Source organism: Pipistrellus kuhlii, unplaced genomic scaffold (assembly GCF_014108245.1).
Source record: "Pipistrellus kuhlii isolate mPipKuh1 unplaced genomic scaffold, mPipKuh1.p scaffold_m20_p_15, whole genome shotgun sequence".
Lineage (NCBI taxonomy): Eukaryota > Metazoa > Chordata > Mammalia > Chiroptera > Vespertilionidae > Pipistrellus > Pipistrellus kuhlii.
Window position 1 is genome coordinate 9,438,420 of NW_023425460.1, and position 20,329 is coordinate 9,458,748.

The 20,329-nt window shown below is 41.4% G+C and overlaps 2 protein-coding genes across 11 annotated transcripts in view; one reads left to right on the top strand and one right to left on the bottom strand.

Moving 5' to 3' along the window:
- Positions 1-20,329, top strand: part of ASCC1 (activating signal cointegrator 1 complex subunit 1) — a 105,135-nt gene that overhangs the window by 15,528 nt on the left and 69,278 nt on the right. The window contains exons 1-3 of one of the 9 annotated variants that reach the window (XM_036437799.2): positions 15,228-15,354; positions 16,954-17,102; positions 19,737-19,836. In XM_036437799.2, coding sequence (XP_036293692.1) covers positions 16,991-17,102; positions 19,737-19,836 — 212 coding nt within the window. In that variant the 5' untranslated portion in view covers positions 15,228-15,354; positions 16,954-16,990. The other 8 variants (XM_045581746.1, XM_045581747.1, XM_036437806.2 and 5 more) reach the window with 8 other exon arrangements.
- On the bottom strand, positions 2,994-15,552 carry ANAPC16 (anaphase promoting complex subunit 16). Of its 2 annotated transcripts, none has more exons than XM_036437820.2 (4): positions 15,428-15,552; positions 10,124-10,292; positions 4,542-4,616; positions 2,994-3,823 (listed from the first exon to the last, which is right to left on the bottom strand). In XM_036437820.2, exons 2-4 carry the CDS (start codon positions 10,263-10,265, stop codon positions 3,708-3,710), a joined length of 333 nt encoding a protein of 110 aa, XP_036293713.1. In that variant the 5' UTR covers positions 10,266-10,292; positions 15,428-15,552; the 3' UTR covers positions 2,994-3,707. The 2 variants fall into 2 exon arrangements, with proteins under 2 accessions (XP_036293713.1, XP_045437705.1); XM_045581749.1 differs by lacking the exon at positions 15,428-15,552 and adding an exon at positions 13,292-13,325.

Below are 20,329 nucleotides of genomic sequence, written 5' to 3' on the forward strand. Positions count from 1 at the left end.
TACCACTTCAGTGTCTGGTGTGTCAATCAGGAAGAAGGGACTCAAGGACTCTCCTCCAAGTGGGGGAAGGAAGCCATAGGCTGCAAGTACCTGGACAAGCAGGCAGGTCCTCGGTCAGGAACATGCTTTAGAGTTCAGCCCACTGGCAGGTGAGCTGTCAGCATGGGATGGCACTACCGAGTAACACACTTCTGTGTATCACTGAAAAAGAAGGCTTTAATACTGATACTGAATTTGAAGTCAAGTAAATTTTTTGTTTGACTATGTAAAAGGTCTATTTATGTCTCATTACTATGAGATATAAGTAACTGTAAAACAGATTGACAAGAATAACTCTTTATTAACAGCAAATATTGCCTTCAAATTTCCTAGTATGTGATGAACTAGACAGTATGGAGAAAAAAGATATGCAAGACCCCCCTTGCTTAACTATAAACTTGGTACCAACTGTAAAATGATGACTGCCTCATTTATCTCAGAGGGTTGATGTGAATCGACACCACCTACATGAAAATTCTTTGGAAACTGCCAAGTGCCTTATGCACAGGGGTACTGTCACCATCAGCGTGCTTAGGATGGCTGTGCAGTCCTGGCCATCGCTGCCCCGTCCTCTCGCCTCCCTCTGGTTCCCGTAGGTGTCCCTCAAGGACATAACTACATTTTCAGCATACTAAGTCTTAGGTTATGCAGACACAAACACAAGCTAATGCCTATCAGTTTTTAAGGAAGAAGCTGTTCCTTCATTGTGCTTGAGACTCCTTATCACTAAGTATCGGGACAAAGGCTTCTTTCCTCCTGGTAGTTATCTCTTTTTACCATAAAAAAAGTGTTAGGGAGGAAATCCATTCCACAAGCCTCTGATAGAGCTGTGTATGTGGGGAGGGGTGCGGTAAGGAACTATCTCAGTGACCTTTTAGAAATGTTCAGATGCTGACATTCCTACTTGTTTTGCCCCATACCCGTGGTTGTCAAACTGCAGCTCGAGAGCCACATGCGGCTCTTTGGCCCCCTGAGTGTGGCTCTTCCACAAAATACCACGGCCTGGGCAAGTCTATTTTGAAGAAGTGGCTTTACAAGAAGTTTAAATTTAAAAAATTTGTCTCTTGCCCTAACCGGTTTGACTCAGTGGATAGAGCATTGGCCTGCAGATTCAAGGGTTCCAGGTTCGATTCCAGTCAAGGGCATGTACCTTGGTTGTGGGCACATCCTCAGTAGGAGGTATGCAGGAGGCAGCTGATCAATGTTTCTCATCGATGTTTCTAATTCTCTATCCCTCTCCCTTCCTCCCTGTAAGAAATCAATAAAATATATATTAAAAAAAAAAAGTGTTAGGCTTTTTCTTTGTATAAGCAGTGGGATGAGCTCAGTGAGATGCAGCATCGTGCATCAAAAATGATCTCAGCTTTGGAGTCTGGCAGACTCCAAGTTCAAATCTGGCCTTGGCCATTTACTTGGCTATGCAGCCTTGGCAACTAATGCTCCCTCTGAGCTTCAAGTTCCTCTTCGGTATCGGGATATTTCATATCTTCCTCTTTGGTATCAGGGGATATTTCAATCTCTTTATATTTCATATCTTTCATTTCATATTCTTTCTATATCCTGAAAGAACTATAATTAATGCCTGTGACTGGCACATAATGAGTGCAGAGATGACAGAGAAGCAGCAAGGTCTGTCTCTAGGGCCAAAGCATGGTAATTGGAGTTGCAGATGATGAAACATAATAACCAATGAAAGGTGCAGAGAGGGAGGGGCCACTTAAAAACACAGCGAGGGTCTCTTTCCTGGCGGCACTCAAGTAGAAGCTGAATGATCACTGTGAAAGGTGCTTCAGAAAGCATCTCTGTTCAACTCTACGATCTCTTCAATTTCCAGGTCAGAAAAAGAAATGTCCCAATTCTTTTTTTTAATCCTCATCAGAGGATATTTTCCCCCAATGAGGTTTAGAGAGTGGAAGGGACAGGGGCAGAAACATTGATGTGAAAGAGAAACCAATGCTCCCTGATGGGGGCCAGGGTACGCGGTACATGCCCTTGACTGGAATCAAACCCGGGACCTTTCAGCCTGTGGGCCAATGATCCACTGAGCCAACCCTGCCAGGGCGGAAATGTTCAATTTAAAGAGAAAAACTTTGTAAGTTCAAATACCAAAGGGCAAAGATGAGCTAAGACAGTGTCTGTTTTGTACAATTCTACAAATGAAACTAATGAGAGAAAATTAGCGATTGCTTCTAAACTGTCAATGAAACTATGATTTAAAGGTTTACTGCAGTCTACGTATTTTTATTTTTTTTCTTTGGTAATAATTCACATGATTGATGCTAAGAAGTACATTAGGAAACTCAGTGGTTTTCAAGTATGGAGCTTGTTTGGGTTGAGAAATTAATAGGAAACAGATGAGCTTTCGGGGCAGTAATTTTTGTGCTGATGTGCTTGAGAGACAAGAATAGTGGGCTGCATTATCAATCAGCTGGAATCTATTACAGTTCCAAGGTCGTCTTCTGCCTGGGCTCTGGATCACAAGTAGGTCCTTACCTTCTCCGTCCTCAGGTTCCTTAGTGCCTCAGTGAGGCCACTACCTCCCTGTCAGGCAGTACGTTAAACATTCTGAACTCCTGGATTAGGGCCAATTGCTACTGGGATTATACTTATTCGTAATTAAGACACTCTAAGCAGGTCAGGTACAAGTTATTAATGAGGAGGCAGGCAAATGTTTCTGAGGCAAAATTTGCATAAAATCTAATAAAATGATTCTCTTAATTGTGCAGTATCAACCTGGGCTCCGGTGGGAGAACGAAGGATACCTTTTAGCTTTCCAGGATTTCCCTATCATAATATAAAAACCTACTTATGCACTGATAAGATAAATTCATGTATTTTGTAAAGACAAATATTCCCATTTGCTTAGGATAAGTGGTTTTCAGATTCCTGTCTTATAAAAAAATCTTCTGACCTCTGCCCCAATCTCTGAGACTTTGAAAGGATAAAGAAACCAATTTGGAGCTCGTTCAAAGGATTTATTTGTCACAGAACTGCTTGAGCCCACCACCAAGAGGAACTCAGGATTTCTGTGTTGAAAGGATTTTGCTCACTGCTTTATTTTTACAAGTACTTCAACATTCAAAAAAACAATTCTTTTGCCAGCATTTGGCATGTCTAAAAGAGGTTAGAAAAAGTCAAATCTATAGAATTAGATGTCTAAAAATAGAAAAAAAACACAAAACCCTAAACATTTAAATATGCCTCATTTAGACAGGTCCTGAGTAGATATCACATTCATCAGCAAAACAGAACGTTTTACGTCAGAAGTGCTGAATTTTACAACTCCAGATCCTGACCTGGGCTTGACTGGCGAGGATTGCACCCACTGCACCAGTGTGAGGAGAGAAACCACTCCGTTGGCTAATTGTGGCTTGTGACCTACCCGGCTTGCAAAGTTTTATAACTCTCTTAGACCCAAACCTCCTGGTTCTCTGATGCCGACTGTCAACCTAATTCTCAGTGCTTTGAAAAACAAATAAAGACAAAATTTCCCTGCAAGGTCACACATTTAAATACTGTTGCTTATGGATAGATACAGAGAAACTAGGTATTGATGAGAATTAACAATTCAGCAATGGAGCTGTGAACTCTGGGTGGCTGTGTCGGGCGCAGAAGGCCCCCGCTGGCTCTGCACTTGCTGTGCACACCGGGGTGACCATCCAGCAAGGTCAGCACGAAGAGGGCGTGAACCCCAACAGCTGCTCGATGGGTTTAAACCGCCACTCATCTGCCTCCAGCTCTTCTACCAAGCCAGCTAGCTTTTCCATCCGGGCAACTTGCTGATCTGTGAAGAGTTAAGGAGGTTATATATAATACAACGTATTTCCCATTAGACAGTCACCTACTACCGACATGATGACTGGTTTAAAAGTAATTTCTACAAGGAGTTTTCCCCCTCAATATTCTAGTAATGGAGTCTTATTCTATGTTGGTCAGAAGACTTAATCTTAAACAAACAAACAAACCAACAACTTATCCTGCATGCCACAGTGACGTGTACTAAAAGCCTAGAGTGACAGGCAATTGCAGCTAACCCCCAACCTAACGCCTTCCATGGTGAAATGGTCTGGCTGGGGAGCAGTTCCCTGATGCGGACATGAAGGCCTGGTAAGGCTGGATGGGACAGAAAAGGTGCTGCCCGGATCTCAGAGTCTAGGTAGACCATGAGGTATTACATAAATCTTGAAAATGAAGATGATGGTAAACCAGTGGAGAATAACAGTGAAGGAAGTTTTCAGAAAGGAGAGGAAAAAGCAATTTAAAAGTAGGAAGCATTAACTCCCCTAGAAAACTAACCTTTTTGACTTCAACTTTAAGCTTTAACGAGGACATTATGTCTGGATTAAGGCTGTAGAATGTTTTTGTTGCAGGTAATTTAGAAAGTCACTCAAACAGCCCCGCTGAATTTCAAGTTTGTCACAAAGTGCACCAATCTTTATGAATCCCACCCCCGCCCTGGAAATTTATTTTCCTAGTTAAGTACACAACACACATGTGCTTACCGTGTTTTACCTGCTTCAGCGTAGATGCCACCTGATAGCTGAACACAGATTCACAGAGGAATCTCTCAGAGCCATCTACAAAGGAGAGAGAAAGTTTTAATCTGCTTTCCGGGCTGACGGCTCCTGTAAGCCAAGTAAACATGTCCCTTCTTTTCCTGCTTTTACATCCGGGGTCTACTTGTCAGTGTTTACAGAGAGGGTTTCTGTTACATTTAGAACTAACACTGCTCAGTTATAAAAGCTATTTCTATACCTAGCATATTAAAATAGTTCCTCTACTTGTTGAAGAATTTAAAAATAGTGTTTAAAAAAACAAAAAACAAGAAACTTTGGTCTGACGTGCTGGTCAGCATTTCTCCCCTCCCAGCCCAGTAGTTTCCTAACGTTCTCCTGTCCGTGTGCCAGGCAAACACTGACAGCTGACACATTTGGTCCTGTAACCACTGTGCTATCAAAGGTACACCAAAACGTGAGCTCATTTCATTCTAAGAAGTCAAGCTGAGGGAAAAATAGCTGTAGTTGTTTTTCAGTTTATCAAATTACATCACTATGACCGTGACAGAACACTGCTGGGAAATTTCATTCTGGCAACGCAAATTGTAACCTTGATTTCCCACTGAACCAAAACATTGCAATTTGGATGGCGATAAGGGTACAGTGCAATTCTAGAACCTAGCGCTGTACTGGTGCCAAGAACTGGCAACGAGAAGGTAGCTAACTCGGTCACCACAGCATTTGGAAGATGATTGTGAAATAACTTAGTTCATGTTCTTCCTTGTCAGACAGGGGCTGATACAGCAAAAACATACCCCAAAAGACATAGGGCTCATGCAGGAAATTGGACATTTACAAGGGTAGCTCAAATCACTTGGGGAAAATAAATACTTTCTTGCAAAAATCCTAAAACAAATGGAGGCAGGGGACACAGTTTAAAAAAAAAATAGTTTATTGATATTTTTAGAGAGGAAGGGAGAGGGATAGATGAGAACCAAAGCCGGTTTGACTCAGTGGATAGAGCACTGGCCTGCGGACTGAAAGATCCTGGGTTCGATTCCGGTCAAGGGCATGTACCTTGGTTGCGAGCACATCCCCAGTAGGGGGTGTGTAGGAGGCAGCTGATCAATGTTTCTCTCTCATTGATGTTTCTCTCTCATCAATGTTTTTAACTCTCTATCCCTGTCCCTTCCTCTCTGTAAAAAAAAAAAAAAAAGTCAATAAAATGTATTAAAAAAACCCCAAACATTGATGAGAGAGAAACATCAATCAGCTGCCTCCTTCCCCGCCGCCCCCCCCCCCCCGCCCCCGCCCCGAGGATGTGCCTGCAACCAAGGTACACGTCCTTGACCAGAATTGAACCTGGGACCCTTCAGTCCACAGGCCGATGCTCTATCCACTGAGCCAAACCAGTTAGGGCCAAGTTGTCTTTTTTTAGGTGGTAGTTCATGTCAGCACTACTTGGTGTCAAGCACTCAGCCATCAATCACGGTTGGTGCGTCAGCCAGGTATTAAGTGATAAGGAGTTAGGACTAACACATTCTGGCTTCATGCTGACTTTTACACAAGGCAGACCTTATTTCAGAAGTCATGGTAAACAGTAAGAAACACCATGGATATTGTGTCCAGATGGCTTGAATATACAACCACGAGGGCTTCTTTTGTCCAATTTTCATAAAGTGATGTGCACTTTAGGGAGAGGGCTACATTCTTTAAACTCTCTTTTCTACATATTGTGCTATATGGGATATCATCCGATCTTCTCTTCCCACTCCCATTCCTCTGTCTGAATGTAAGTCATCTATAAGCAGATTGTCTACACTGAGAAAAAAAAAAAAAAATTTCCCCCCAATTAATTGAATATTATACTCACTGTCCAGTTTAAAGATCTAGGTAAGCTAAAGATATCACTGAGTTTTTCAGATAATTGGGCAGCAAGTAGCTATAAATTCCACCATGGGAAAAGTTCACTGTGAACATTTGACAACAATGATGGAATTTATCATGGCTCTTCTGTGTAAGTATACCAGTGTTCATTACCTTATTCATACACTTGCTTAAAGAGTCAAATTATAACTGACGTTTTATTTTAGAAAGAGCAAAGCATAGAGAGTTAGAGCTCAATTCTCAGGTGGTTTGAACCTGAACTATATACTGAGCTTTAAGATCTCAATCAAGGTGCTGGGGATTATGGGCTATAAGGATCAGGCCAACATGTATTTGGAATGGAAACTCTTGGAAGTGTTACCTTCTACTTACATTTAATCACTGGTGCTAGCTATTAGGATAAAATGCTGCCCGCCCAGTGGGAGTGGCTCAGTGGCTGAACATTGACCCAGGGACCAAGAGGTCATGGTTTGATTCCAGGTCAGGACACATCCCAGGTTGTGGGCTTGATCCCCAGTAAGGAGTGTGCAGGAGGCAGCTGATAGATGTTTTTCTCTCATTGATGTCTCTCTCTCTCCCTCTCTCTCTCTCTCTCTCTCTCTCTCTCTCCCTCCCTCCCTCCCTCCCTCCCTCCCTCCCTTCCTCTTTCTAAAAATCAATAAAATGCTTAAATTATAACATCTGCATATTTTCCTTGGTAATCACTTCAAAGCAAAAGGATGCAAGCTAATCTTTCAAAGAGTCACTCTACAGGCTTTGCCGCTCTCACGTTGCCACTCTCTGTGCCTCTAGAAGACACTGTTGCTGATTTGCAGCTCTGTATTAACCACAAGGTCCACTGCTCCTCAGCCACATCCTATTAAGTGTGATATCTGTACTAATCCAAAGCCTGGAATTTCTCCAGAGAGGAGTCAGCTTGGGGCAATCTGTCTTCCATTTAGAAATTGTAATCAAACCCTTTGAAACACACCAAGTAGCAATACATCAGCTTTCCTCCTCAGAGACAAGCAAAGGTTCTAAGTACTGAAAAGTTCAGTAAGTTGCCCAAATCTAATGCCATTGCAACTCCAACAGATAGGATGCTAACAAATTCATTTAAAAGAATATTACCTCATAACAGGAAATTAGACAATGTCAGATAATTTATACTTCGGTGGCCTACAATGTCACTAAAATCCAGCCACTTCTGAGCAGGAAGCTTACTAATAACTGGGTGAGGACAATTTGGCCAAGGGCAGGAGAGCACTAAAAACTGCTATATTCTGCTTATGTGGGACTGTGGGCAAGTAGGCACACAAAAAAAGTTAATTCACAATACAGGTTAATTGGGTTTATTATCCTAGATTTAGGAGGATACAAAGATCAAACGGAACCTGTTAAGATTATAAACAGCATCCAATCTTTGTTTGAACAGGCAGCTCTTCTTCTCTATTTTCATACTTAATTAAACTACTATAAGAAAAATGGTTTGATACATGGTAATATTAATTGCACAACAGTATCAACTGTAAGAATGGTAAAGATGGCTTTCAAATCTAACATCTTTATTAACTCACATTTAGTAGTATTCTTCTCAATTTAACATTCTTTTTAAAAAATATATTTTTATTGATTTTAGAGAGAGAGGAAGAGGAAAAGATAGAAACAACGATGAGAGAGAAACATTGATTAGCTGCCTCCTGCATGCCCCCGCCTGGGGAGCAAGCTGGCAACCCTGGCCTGTGCCGTGACAGAGAATCCAATCTGTCAGGCTCAGTTTAACATTCTTGATTTAACTAGGACAGTTCAGGGATTGCCATCTCTAATTTTTCATATTCTGTCCTTAAGTGTAAGCAGCTTTAAAATATGGGCGAAAATTTATACTTAAGAATAAAAACTGTGCACTGTGAATTTAAACTCAATTCCTCCTACATTAGAAAGCCAACACATTCCTCTGAAAAGCACACTGAGATCGAATAAAAATGGATAGAGCTGTAATTGTTAGAACATCAACATTCAGACTAATCTCAGAAGCCTTTCTTCTTTTAATGTTTCTAAGTAGTCTGATGTATACTAATAAAGATTGCTTATAGCTTTGAGACTAAGGAGGTATCTCCAGGATTAAATTCCTTACACGGCCAGAATTTAAATGACTTCAATCTTAGAATCTGCTGTTAAACATTGATTCCTCGTCTGTTGCTATAAAACTCATTAAGCAATGTAGTTTTTTGTTGTTGTTCATTAAGCAATTTAAATGCTTTTAACTTTTGATTTGTTTTGTGGGAAAGTTGCTTAACACCAGGTCTCTGCTATGTATAATCGAAGTCATAATATAGTTTCCGGTCAAATATGGTAAGGCCCCAATTACTACCTCCAGACTCAGTGACACTAACTTGAATATTTTGTTAACAAAACTGAAGAAAATGAAAAAGCAAAGACACAAGTACAGACACTTCAGATGCATCACTATGTTACCCTACCATCTACTTCAATAATCATGATTTGAATTAATTCTAGAAAGCCTTATGGTCCCAGTCTTTCCTTATTTTCCTGCCAAAATGATTCTTCTGTTTGCCCTGGCTTAATCCAAAACTTTTTATGACACCTGATATAAACGAATAAAGATCATCATCCCTGGAAGCCAACTACTAACTACAGTTTGTAACTTTCTCAGAGACATTTTCAGATAAATATACTGACTGAAATTTGCAATATTTAAAACAAACAAACAAATCAATAATTAAGCACAAAAGTGCTAAAATCAAGTAGATTTTGAATTCTTGATAGGTTCTTTGTTGCCTTTTTCCCAGATTATGATAAATAGTATAATAGTTAAGGATCATTTTCATGAGACTCCCCTGGGTGTTAGTGAAAATAAAGATTACTGTGCTGCACCCTAGACTAATTCAGAATCGCTAAGGGTGGGCCAGTAATGGGGACTTATAAGCTCTTCAGGTCATTTTTATGCTCCCCATGAAGAATTTTTTGGTGTAGCTCCTAAAGCGACATGAATCTGATGAGTTCCAGGCACCAATGCCATTTCATGCTTCCAGCCTGTGCCCTGATCTTGCCCAGCCAGTTTGCAAATGTGTGCTGGCTAAGATGGCGGGTAGTATGATGCAAAAATCCAGCTCCGGTGCTAGAAAAGCCACACAGCCCTGCCTGCAGTGGGCCAGCACAGTCACCCCCACCTGTAACAGTACTATATTACTTTTGATTTCCTCTCAGAACCTCTTTGACGGGGTTAATCTAACTTAACGACATAAGACAAAATTTCTCAAGCCTACTAATCATAGGGGGACAAGCTGGTGCTAGGATAAAGCAAACTGGAGCAGGAGATCAAGAGAATTTCTGGTTCCAGGGCTTACTTTGTCTCTAACATGGGCAAACCACTTGAACTTCCCCAGGTCTAAATAACTCTAGATCAGTGGTCTGACAGCCAGTGGCCCTCGGACCGCTGGAGGTCCGTGAGGTCCAAAAGGTTGGCAACCGCTGCTCTAGATGACTTCCTTGAGTTCCAAAGTCTTTTTCAGCTTCAGAGTTCTCGTTCTGGAGATTTGTGTTTAAAGATACTATTTTGAAATGGGGTCAAAAGATGAAATGTGGAACTGGAAAAAAAAAAAATCAGGGCAAATTCTTCTAATCCACTGAACAGCATCTTTACAACGAACATTTACTGCAGGTCTGTGTCCAATTACCAGCGAAAAGCAGCCCGAGCTCACCTTCCAGCATCTCCCCAGCGCCTTTGGGGTAGGTGAAAAGGGCCTTCCGCGGTGGGGTGAGGTCCGAGACACTGAAACCAGACCCACTGACAGAACTGCCGCTGACCCCGCCGGCTGAGGAGGACGACGAAGAGGCAGCCATTTCCTTCCGAGCAGAATGCTCACGTCACTGCAGAGAAAGAAAACAGCAATCGGCAAGTTTATGGGAGTGAGAGCAACATTTCCTCCTAGACGCCATAAAGCCAGCACAAGTTTAGTAAAGAATTGGCTCCCCCTCTTTCTCCCCTCCACTCCTACAACCTTTTTTTGAGCCTCAGGCCAAAATGCCACTCAAGATTTTAAGTGAAGATATGTTTATTCTTAGTTTTTCTACTTGAAACTCCATTTCCTACCATTAGTAAACTGTTTGTCATTTGGGATTGACTGTGGGTGACTTATGGGTTGAGAAGGGGTGACAGGGCCAGGCCAAGGTAGTAATTTGAGTGAAGAAGTAAATTAGATGAGGACAAAACAGCCATGCCTCATCGGACAGTTTGTCTTGGATACATCCTGACCAAGCCACAGCAAAAATTCACTTACAAAGTTTTCCAAATAAATTTCCAGAATAACACTGTGTTCTCTTCCCAAAGAAGGGGAATTGGTTAGGAAGTACATATTGGCCCTTTTATTAAGAAGTAAAAAACACACACCCCTTTTCATCCAAGTGTAATATGCAAGTTGATCACTTGGTGGCGTCCCAAGACTGGAAAAAAACAGTTCAGGAAATTATTTCAGAATTCATGGCCTATTAGGAATAGAGCAGTTATTGAGTGTTTCATCTCTTGCCATATCAATAAAATAAAAAAGCCCAAATATTAATGAGAAAAGCTCCACTGAATAGACGATTCCTTACAAAATAAAACAAAAATACTTTTACCATAGAAACTTAAGCCATACATTTACAAGATTCTAAAAAGTGTTTTCTTAAAAAAGTCTAGTATTGTGCTAACAGAACTCTCTGCAACTATTACTCTAATGTCCTACTTTTGCCTGTCAGCATGGCAGCGACTACCTTCACAGTGGTTATTAAACTAGTTGATTGAAATACTCTATTTTAATTGTTATTTAATGCTAACCGAAACTTAAATAGCCATGTGGCTAGTGTTTATGAATTGGAAAATACAGCTCTAGTATTTAGACTAGAAAATGACTTTAAACTGAACTGTATACTTGAAAATGGCTAATGGTTAATTTATGTTAGGTGAATTTTGGTTCACATAACATAAAAAAAGGTAAAAATGACTTTACATCGAGTTTTAAAATGAATTCCCCTTTTTGATGGCCAGAGAGGATTTTTGCTAAACTTTTAATTTGCTAGTTGTAAAAGGAATACATTTGTTATAAAAAGTTGAAAAGTATTTATTTCTACTGAGTTTATTGAGGCGACATCGGTTAATAAAACCATACAGGTTTCAGGTGTACAACTCTGTAACACACCATCTGCATGCTGCATGGTGTGCACACTACTCAAAGTCAAGTCTTTTCCCTCCACCATTTATGCCCCCCTTTGCCCAGTTCTACCTCTGAAACTTATTTTTGAAAAAAAAATTTTTTTTTTAATGAGGAAAAGCTATATGTCCTATATATGCACAATTCAGTTTCCTAGCAAGGGAAATAATATACTGTGCATTTCTGAAAACTGGCTGTTCTGTTTCTTGATTTTGTGATTATGATTTAAGGTTGTGAGAAGAAGCAGGTCTTAGTTTCTGACTTCATTATATGTCTATAAGTAATACTGATTAATACTGCAGTGGGATATGGGAACATTAAGGCAACTGCTATAATTAGCATGTCAGCCCATTTAAAAATGCAAACCGGCTGAAACCGATTTGGCTCAGTGGATAGAGCGTAGGCCTGCAGACTGAAGGTCCCAGGTTCGATTCTGGTCAAGGGCATGTACCTTGGTTGCGGACACATCCCCAGCCGGATGTGTGCAGGAGGCAGCTGATCGATGTTTCTCTCTCATCGATGTTTGTGACTCTCTATCCCTCTCCCTTTCTCTCTGTAAAAAAATCAATAAAATATATATTTTTAAAAATGCAAACCGACTAATGGCATTTTCAACCTTGTATTAGGTCACTTTTCCTTTTTTCTCCTGGGCTCTATAACTTTCCAAATTGTATTCATATTCAAAGGAAACACCTTTTGAAGTTAGATTCATATCCAATCCCTTGGGCCATACTAGCTCAAAACACAGCATGACATGTTTAAAAATTCTTTTTAGATTCCTGTTGGGGTCTAAATAAAGTATACAGGCAACTTAGCTATCTTTTGGAGAGTAGCTCAGTCTTATTTCTCATCAGGTCAGAAGAGAACCCACTGTGAACTGTTTACTAGTATATATCTCAGCTAAGACTTAAACTCTAATCTTTTTCCTACAGCTTGATATAAGCTTTAATCAGTTGCAAATGTAAGGGATACTTTGTATTTTAAAATCCGGTTGGTCAGTAGAGCACTCAAGCCAACTGCCAGAGTGCGGATGACTTCAAAAGCAAGACACAGCGTGACTTCTAAATTGAATATAATCAAAGAAATTGCCTTCATCCTATTTTCTCTCAAATTCAGAACAACTAGCATTCAATACACAAAACAACCCGTTAAAAACTAGAGTGCAGAAATAGCACAAAGCTAATTTTAACATAAATAAGCAGTATTCTGCTGAGGTGGAAAGATACATCTAAGTTCAAACTTTAACGATTTAGGTTAAATTTTGAATGGTATCAACAGGTGGTAACAGAGCAAAAGTGAAACTAACAATAAACCCAAGTTTGAATGGCTCTATTAAGGCAGGCATTATGATCACCAGAACCAACATAATGCGTAGTCTATACTAGGTAGCTGTTGGTTTACTACATTAATTAAACATTTCACAGGAATCATAAAGATCATCTAATACAACTCCTTCATTTTATAAATGATCAAACAAAACTGAAGTATAGAGACTTTAGCTTATTTGCTGTGACAGTTTTTGAGCAATGGCTTTGTTGGCATGTCATGTGCCATGTGAGAGGTGAAAGAGCATAGTGGCTAAGAGCTCAGATTCTGGCCCTGGCCAGAGTGGCTCAGCTGGTTGGAGCTTTGTACATATACCCAAAGGTTTTGGGTTCCATTCCCCTTCAAGGTACATACCCAGGTTTTGGGTTCACATCCCAAGTGCAGGAGGAAACCTGCAGGAAGCGGTTATAGGGTTAAACCTGAGACTGACCTGCTGGCAAAGTCGCAAACAAGTCCCAGGTTGGAGGGCACAGTCCTCTAAGCATAAAGCTTAATCGTGTGATTAGCTCCCTAGATCTTTCCTGGGGAGCTAATGGGCTGTGGGAGGGGCAGCAAGTGCTGCCAAAACAAGTGAAACTTAGAAGAACATTGTAAATTACCTGGTTTGCCCCTGACTATAAATAAAGCATCAGCTTTGCAGTCTGGATCTGTTCTGTGGGCTCAGCCAGGCACAGAAGATCCACCTAGACCCAGCTGATTCTGTCTGCCTTTTCTTCACCCTTCACCGGCCCCCCCTCAGGCTCCCCCGAACCCTTGGCTGTGCTGGCGAGGCACAGAAACCCACTGATCTTTCTCTTTCAGAGCTCTGAAGCTTCCAGGCCTACATTCATTTGTGGTACTTATTGTATAATTCTGCACCAATCACTTAGCCTCTGTTCCTCAGCTGCCTCATCTCTAAAATGGGAATAGTACCTACCTTAGAAGTGTCATGAAGGTTAATATTAACTAAAGCACCTGGCAATATTAACTACAGGCACAGTAAACACTTAATAATATTAGCTCTCCCAAATCACTAATGAATATTTACTCTTGAATCTTTTTTTTTTTCTATGCAGATCTGCTTTTCATACTTACTATGTCCTAATACACTCATAGGAAAAGTTCTAATTCTCTCCATTTGACAATGAGTTAGCAAGCTCCTAGAGGGGAAAGGATCTGCTCAGGAAAAGAAAAAATGCCCTTCATTAATGCGCTTCACACTTTCATTTTAAGGTTCACGATCTTAGAAAGAGTCTTGTGATCTAGAAAAGGAGGAAGGAGTTGTCTTTCTACCTTCAAGTCCTAGCACAAAGTTCTGGTCAAAATGGCCAAGTGGAAAATAATAATGAAAGTCAATTGTAATTGAAAAAAGAAAAAAAGGAAAAAAAAAAGACCTAGCACAGAACCTGGATCACAATGTTTCCTGCAGGAATGATGAATAAATGACAGAGCACAGTGCTAGCAGCTCAGCAAAGATTATGAAGGGGATAGAGGATTGGCTCATTACTGTCTTGTTTTCTTCCTCATTCTGCAAATCTATCCGCCACTAGGCTGCCACGCCCAAAGTAGGTGGCTCCTTAAGACTTTGTTGAATATATATTGATGAAGTAACCTGGAGTTTGGCCTTATGAAGCTGGGACTACTGGCAATGAGGATCCTCATAGAAGAGCAATGCTATTTTGGGGGGGAACATAGAATGTCCCTGTCCACACTAAGAAGATTCAATATTTACTTCACATAGGACAGGGATGACCTTGTATTCATAAACTATTTTCCTTCCTAGCAGATTTATGCCTATTTTGTTAAAAAAAAAAAAAAAAAAAAAAGATTCCTTCCTGCCGAAACCGGTTTGGCTCAATGGATAGAGCGTCAGCCTGCGGACTGAAAGGTCCCGGGTTCGATTCCGGTCAAGGGCATGTACCGTGGTTGCGGGCACATCCCCAATAGGAGGTATGCAGGAGGCAGCTGATCGATGATTCTCTCTCATCGATGTTTCTAACTCTATCCCTCTTCCTTCCTCTCTGTAAAAAATCAATAAAATATATTTAAAAAGATTCCTTCCTTTTGAAAGTCTTATTCAAAAGACAGACTCTTAAAGAAGGTACCGTGGTACAATGGCAAATTATTACAAAGAATCAAATTCCATCAACAAATCGTTCCACTGTATCCCACTTAACTAGCTGCATTACCCTTCAAACAGATGCTGCAGCTAAAACCAGGTGGGGTGGAGAGAAAGGGCCGAAGCGGGGAGGAGTCAAACGCCCGAGGTCCCCAAACTAACTTCTCCCAACCCCCATTCAGGCCCAAGGCGCCATCGCGCATGCGCCACCGCTAGGCGCGCATGCGTGCTCAGTCGGTCGCGGCCCGAGGGACCTTCCTTTTACACGCCCTCTGCGGCAGGCTCCAGTTCCTCCTAGCTTCTCCTTTTCATTAGTCCCCAAAGGTAGGATCCCAAGGATACACTCCCTTCCTGCAAAGCTCCTGAGCGTCCCTGAGTCCTTGGCAACTCACCTCAGCGGTTTTGGCTCTTTCCCCTTCAGCCCCGCCCCCAGACATCAGCCGGAGCGGCCACGCAGAGAACAACGGGGTCAGCGGCGCCCCGCGTAACGTGGGCGTGGCCTGGGCGGGTGGGCGTGGCCTGGGCGGGTGGGCGGGCGCGGATAACGCGCTTCCGGAGAGGACTTCCGGGTCCTTGATCTCTTCTCCCAGCCGCGGTCTACCTGCAGCGGCGGAGTCGTCTGCAGTGTTAGTTTCATTGAAATACTCCTCTTTTTTTGCTCGCTTTTATGATTCAGGGCTTCAGCTTCGATGGCACAGGCCTTCTGCTTTCCTCTCCCTTTCCGAACCACCAGGAAGCCGGGCTAAATTGGGTGTCCCATTCCTCCTGAGCGGGTTCGTAGCCTTGGGAAGGCAGAGGAAGCGTGAGCTGTCCTAACTCCAACTCTTCTTCCAGAGCTCCTGGTCTGAGGGCTCGACCTTGGCATTAAAGCCTTTGTGGAGCTATTTTATTTATTTTTATAGAGGTCCTGGAGAAATAAGAGTATTACTAATCATGCTCTCCCTTCTCCATTCGAGTCTCTCTTTCTTTGTTATTTCTCACAACACGAAATGTGTCCTTGGTTCTGTAAGCCAACTATCAGAGTGACTTCCTGAGGGGGAGGCTGAGTATTAGTCTAATTATTAAAGATTAATCTGTTTTCTTTGGAACTTTATTTTGGGCTTCAAGACTAATGCACCCATGTGGTAGGAACAGGGGTTGAATTATTGATTCATTAAGTTGTGACGAGAACTTAATGGCTTCTCAGTGTGTGGTGCACAATTTGTTGGGCAGTGGTCTCTGGGAATTGGATTCCTCCTCTCAGCAATGTGTCTCCCCCCCCCCCCCCGCCCCCTTTTTATTGAATTTATTGAGGTGACACTGGTTAACAAAACCATACAGGTTTTAGGTGCACAATTCCACAACACGTCATCTGTACACAGTATTGTGTTTGAAGAATCATGTTGGTTAAGTCATATTTTAACTTTTCATAGGCAACTGGATCTATTTTGGGGTGTATATTTTAAGCACCTCTGAAAGTAGTTGGTATCTCTGAGGGATGAATGTATTAAATATCCCTGATTCTTTTAATTATTGTGCTTCATAGAAAGGTGATACACTTTGCAAATGGTTAAACACAAAAGGTTGCATTTTACTCCTTTTAGGTTAAAGTAATAAACAGACCTCTTTCTTTCAAATCCGTGGACAGGCTGTATATAATGGGTTCAATATCTTTTCATTACCTTTTTTGGAGTGCTGGATAGTTTACAAATTACTGTCTCCAGTGAGGCAGCGGTGGTATTATATTAATAGAATGGAGTGGGAAATGAAGCAGTTGACTTAAAACAGTTTACAAATAGGGAGCCTGATGGGAGCAGGGCCGCTCTGGCTTAGGATGTACTGTGAACGGGTGCCCAGCTTTGTCCTTTCAGACCTAAGTAATGATCCACACGTAGGGCTTTTCTTTCTGATCGAAAGGTAAGGTGATCGTTTACATTTTTTCAGGACTTTACTGGAATATTGTTTGGGAAAGTAGCATGGAAGTTCTGCGCCCACAGCTTGTGAGAATCGGCGGACGGATTTACAGGAAGAATCCCATTCAAGAGCAGACGTACCAGCATGAAGAGGAGGAGGAGGACTTCTATCCAGGTAATCCTTGTCGCTCTTTGGTCAGATTAGAAGTAAAATGCTCTCTGTATTGTGGAAGCAGCTCTTTGTTTGGTTCCAGTGTGCTGCTCTGTTGTACTGAAATTTGGGATGATTGGCTTCTCGGTGTTGGTGTGTAAGGGGACGGATGTGTTTGAGTGTAATGAGGAGTCTCCGAGGCAGTTCAAAATCTAGTTACAGTTGATCTTTGTACAGAGGCTTAAATGTAATAAGGGGCAATTTTAGTTAAGTATTTAGATTAGCCATTAGTATTCTGTAACAAAAGTAACTTCCTTTACCTGTAAAGTCGTGAAGTAATATATATATTTAAATAAGTGAATATATGTAAAATATTTTATCCAGTGTCCAATAATGTTAGCTGTTATTATTGTTGTTATTTTTCTCTTCCTTGCAGACATATACAAGCATTTCCAAATACACAACTTTTATTATGATGCAGGGATAATTTTAAGAGATAAATTAAACAGCCAGTTAGTTGGTCAGGTTAACTTGGGCAAATGTATAAATTGTCAGGGCCTTTGAGGTTCTCTGCTTTCTTTTTGTTTTGCTTTATAAGCTTTTTCATTGGACCCTAAATCTTGGAGGTTAGTCTCTCCCCTGATGCTCTCCGTGATTTCCCTTCAGCTTTGGGGCCTTTGGGCTCCTTTATTTCACTTTGTCTCTGCTGTATGGAGTAAGTTCTCACAGTATCCCTCCAACGTTATTCATTGGAAGAATTTTATGTCCTAAAACTAAAAACAACTGAGTTGTACATTTAAAAAAATACATTTTATTGATTTTTTACAGAGAGGAAGAGAGAGGGATAGAGAGCTAGAAACATCGATGAGAGAGAAACATTGATCAGCTACCTCTTGCACACCCCCTGCTGGGGATGTGCCCACAACCAAGGTACATGCCCTTGAACAAAAATCAAACCTGGGACCCCCCAGTCTGCAGGCCGATGCTCTTTCCACTGAGCCAAACCAGTTTCAGCAAGTTGTACATTTTTAAGAGGATGAATTTATGTTATGTGAATTACATCTCCATAAAAAATAGTAAAACTTAAAAAATATAAATACATATTTTTATTTCAGAGAGTAGGGGAGAGGGAGAGAGAGCTAGAAACATCAATAATGAAAAAGAGTCATTGTTTGGCTGCCTCCTGCAGATCCCCCACTAGGGATTGAGCCCGCAAGCTGGGCATATGCCCTGACCTGGAATCAAACCCCTTACCTCCTGGTTCGTAGGTTGATGCTCAGCCACTGAGCTACGTTGGTGGGGTAGTAAAAGTTAAAAAAATATATATATTTTTATTGATTTCAGAGAGGAAGGGAGAGATAGAAACATCAATAATGAGAGAGAATCATTGATTGACTGCCTCCTGCACGTCCCCCATTGGGGATTGAGCCTGCAACCGAGCATGTGCTCTTGATTGGAATTGAACCTGGGACTTTCCAGTCCACAGTCCAACACTGTATCTACTGAGCCAAACCAGCTAGGGCAGAACTTTTTTTTTTCTTTTACATTTTTTTATTAAATTATTTGTACATATTTTAACATTGCCCTCCCCCCCGCCCACCCCCCCCCCGTCCCATACATACCCTCCCTCCCCAGAGTTTTGTGTCCATTGGTTGTACTTATATGCATGTATACAAGTCCTTCGGTTGATCTGTTATCTCCCCCAGATCTCCCTTCCCTCCCCGCTGTAATTTGACAGTCTGCTTGCTGTTTTACTGTCTCTATATCTATCATTTGGTTCATCAATTTATAATGTTCTTTATTATCCATAAATGAGTGAGGTCATGTGGTGTTTCTCTTTCATTGACTGGCTTATTTCACTCAGCAAGATGTTCTCCAATTCCATCCAGGTTGCTGCAAATGATGAGAATTCCTTATTTTTTATGGCAGCATAGTATTCCATTGTGTAGATGTACCATAGTTTTTGGATCCAATCATCTGCTGACGGGCTGTTTCCAAATTCTGGCTATTGTAGATTGTGCTGCTATGAACATAGGGGTGCATATATCCTTTCTGATTGGTGTTTTTCTAGTTTCTTGGGATATATTCCTAGGAGTGAGATTACTGGGTCAAATGGGAGTTCCATTTTCAGTTTTTTGAGGAAACTCCACACTGTTCTCCACAGTGGCTGCAGCAGTCTGCATTCCCACCAGCAGTGCATGAGGGTTCCTTTTTCTCCGCAACCTCGCCAACTCTTGTCGTTTGTTGATTTGTTGATGTTGGCCATTCTGACAGGTGTGAGATGGTACCGCATTGTTGTTTTGATTTGCATCTCTCGGATAACTAGTGACTTTGAGCATGTTTTCATGTGCATTTTGGAAGGGCAGAACATTTTTATTAGGTCTTAGCTTTCTGGGAGAAAATAGTTGGGAGAAACAGTGGTATTACTTACTAATTTTCCAAGGTTCCAAAATTTGAAGATTTGAAATAGTCAGATGTTTTTTATTTTTTATTTTTCTTCTAAGAGTAGGTCACAAGGACTGTCAGAACAGTCCTCTGTAATGTACAGTGTTGGGCTGTTGTGTGTGCAAGTGTGTTGCTTTTTTTTTAAACCTTGAGAGTGGTTGTCAGCTCGGGGAGAAGACTGTTGTCCACAGAGATTTTATGGTTTCTATGCAGGCTTCGAGGAGTGCGCAGAAGAACCCTGTGATGGCTACGAGGTGGTGCAGACCCAGCAAGGCTTTCAGTGTACCTTGAAGGCCCCCAGCCTGCTCTACAAGTGAGTGAGGTCCTGGCAGCTTCACGAGGAGGCTTTTCCAGGAAACTCAGAATCAACCTGACTCTTCTCTCTTCCGCGTTTAATTGCAATGCTTGATTACTAATGACAAAATAGTTTAGGGTTTTATGTCCTAGAATTTCTTTTTTACAATAATTTATTTTTCAATTACAGTTGACATATAATATTAGTTTTAGTTATACACCCCAGTGATTAGACATTATACAACTTACTAAGGGATCACCCCAATAAATCTCATACCCATCTGATACCATAACTCTAGTTGCCGAAACCAGTTTGGCTCAATGGATAGAGCGTTGGTCTGCGGACTGGGGGGGTCCCAGGTTCGATTCCAGTTCAAGGGCATGTGCATTGGTTGCAAACACATCCCCAGTGAGGGGTGTACGGGGGGCAGCTGGTTGATGTTTCTCTCTCATCGATGTTTCTAGTTCTCTATCCTTCTCTCTTCCTCTCTGTAAAAAATCAATAATAAAAA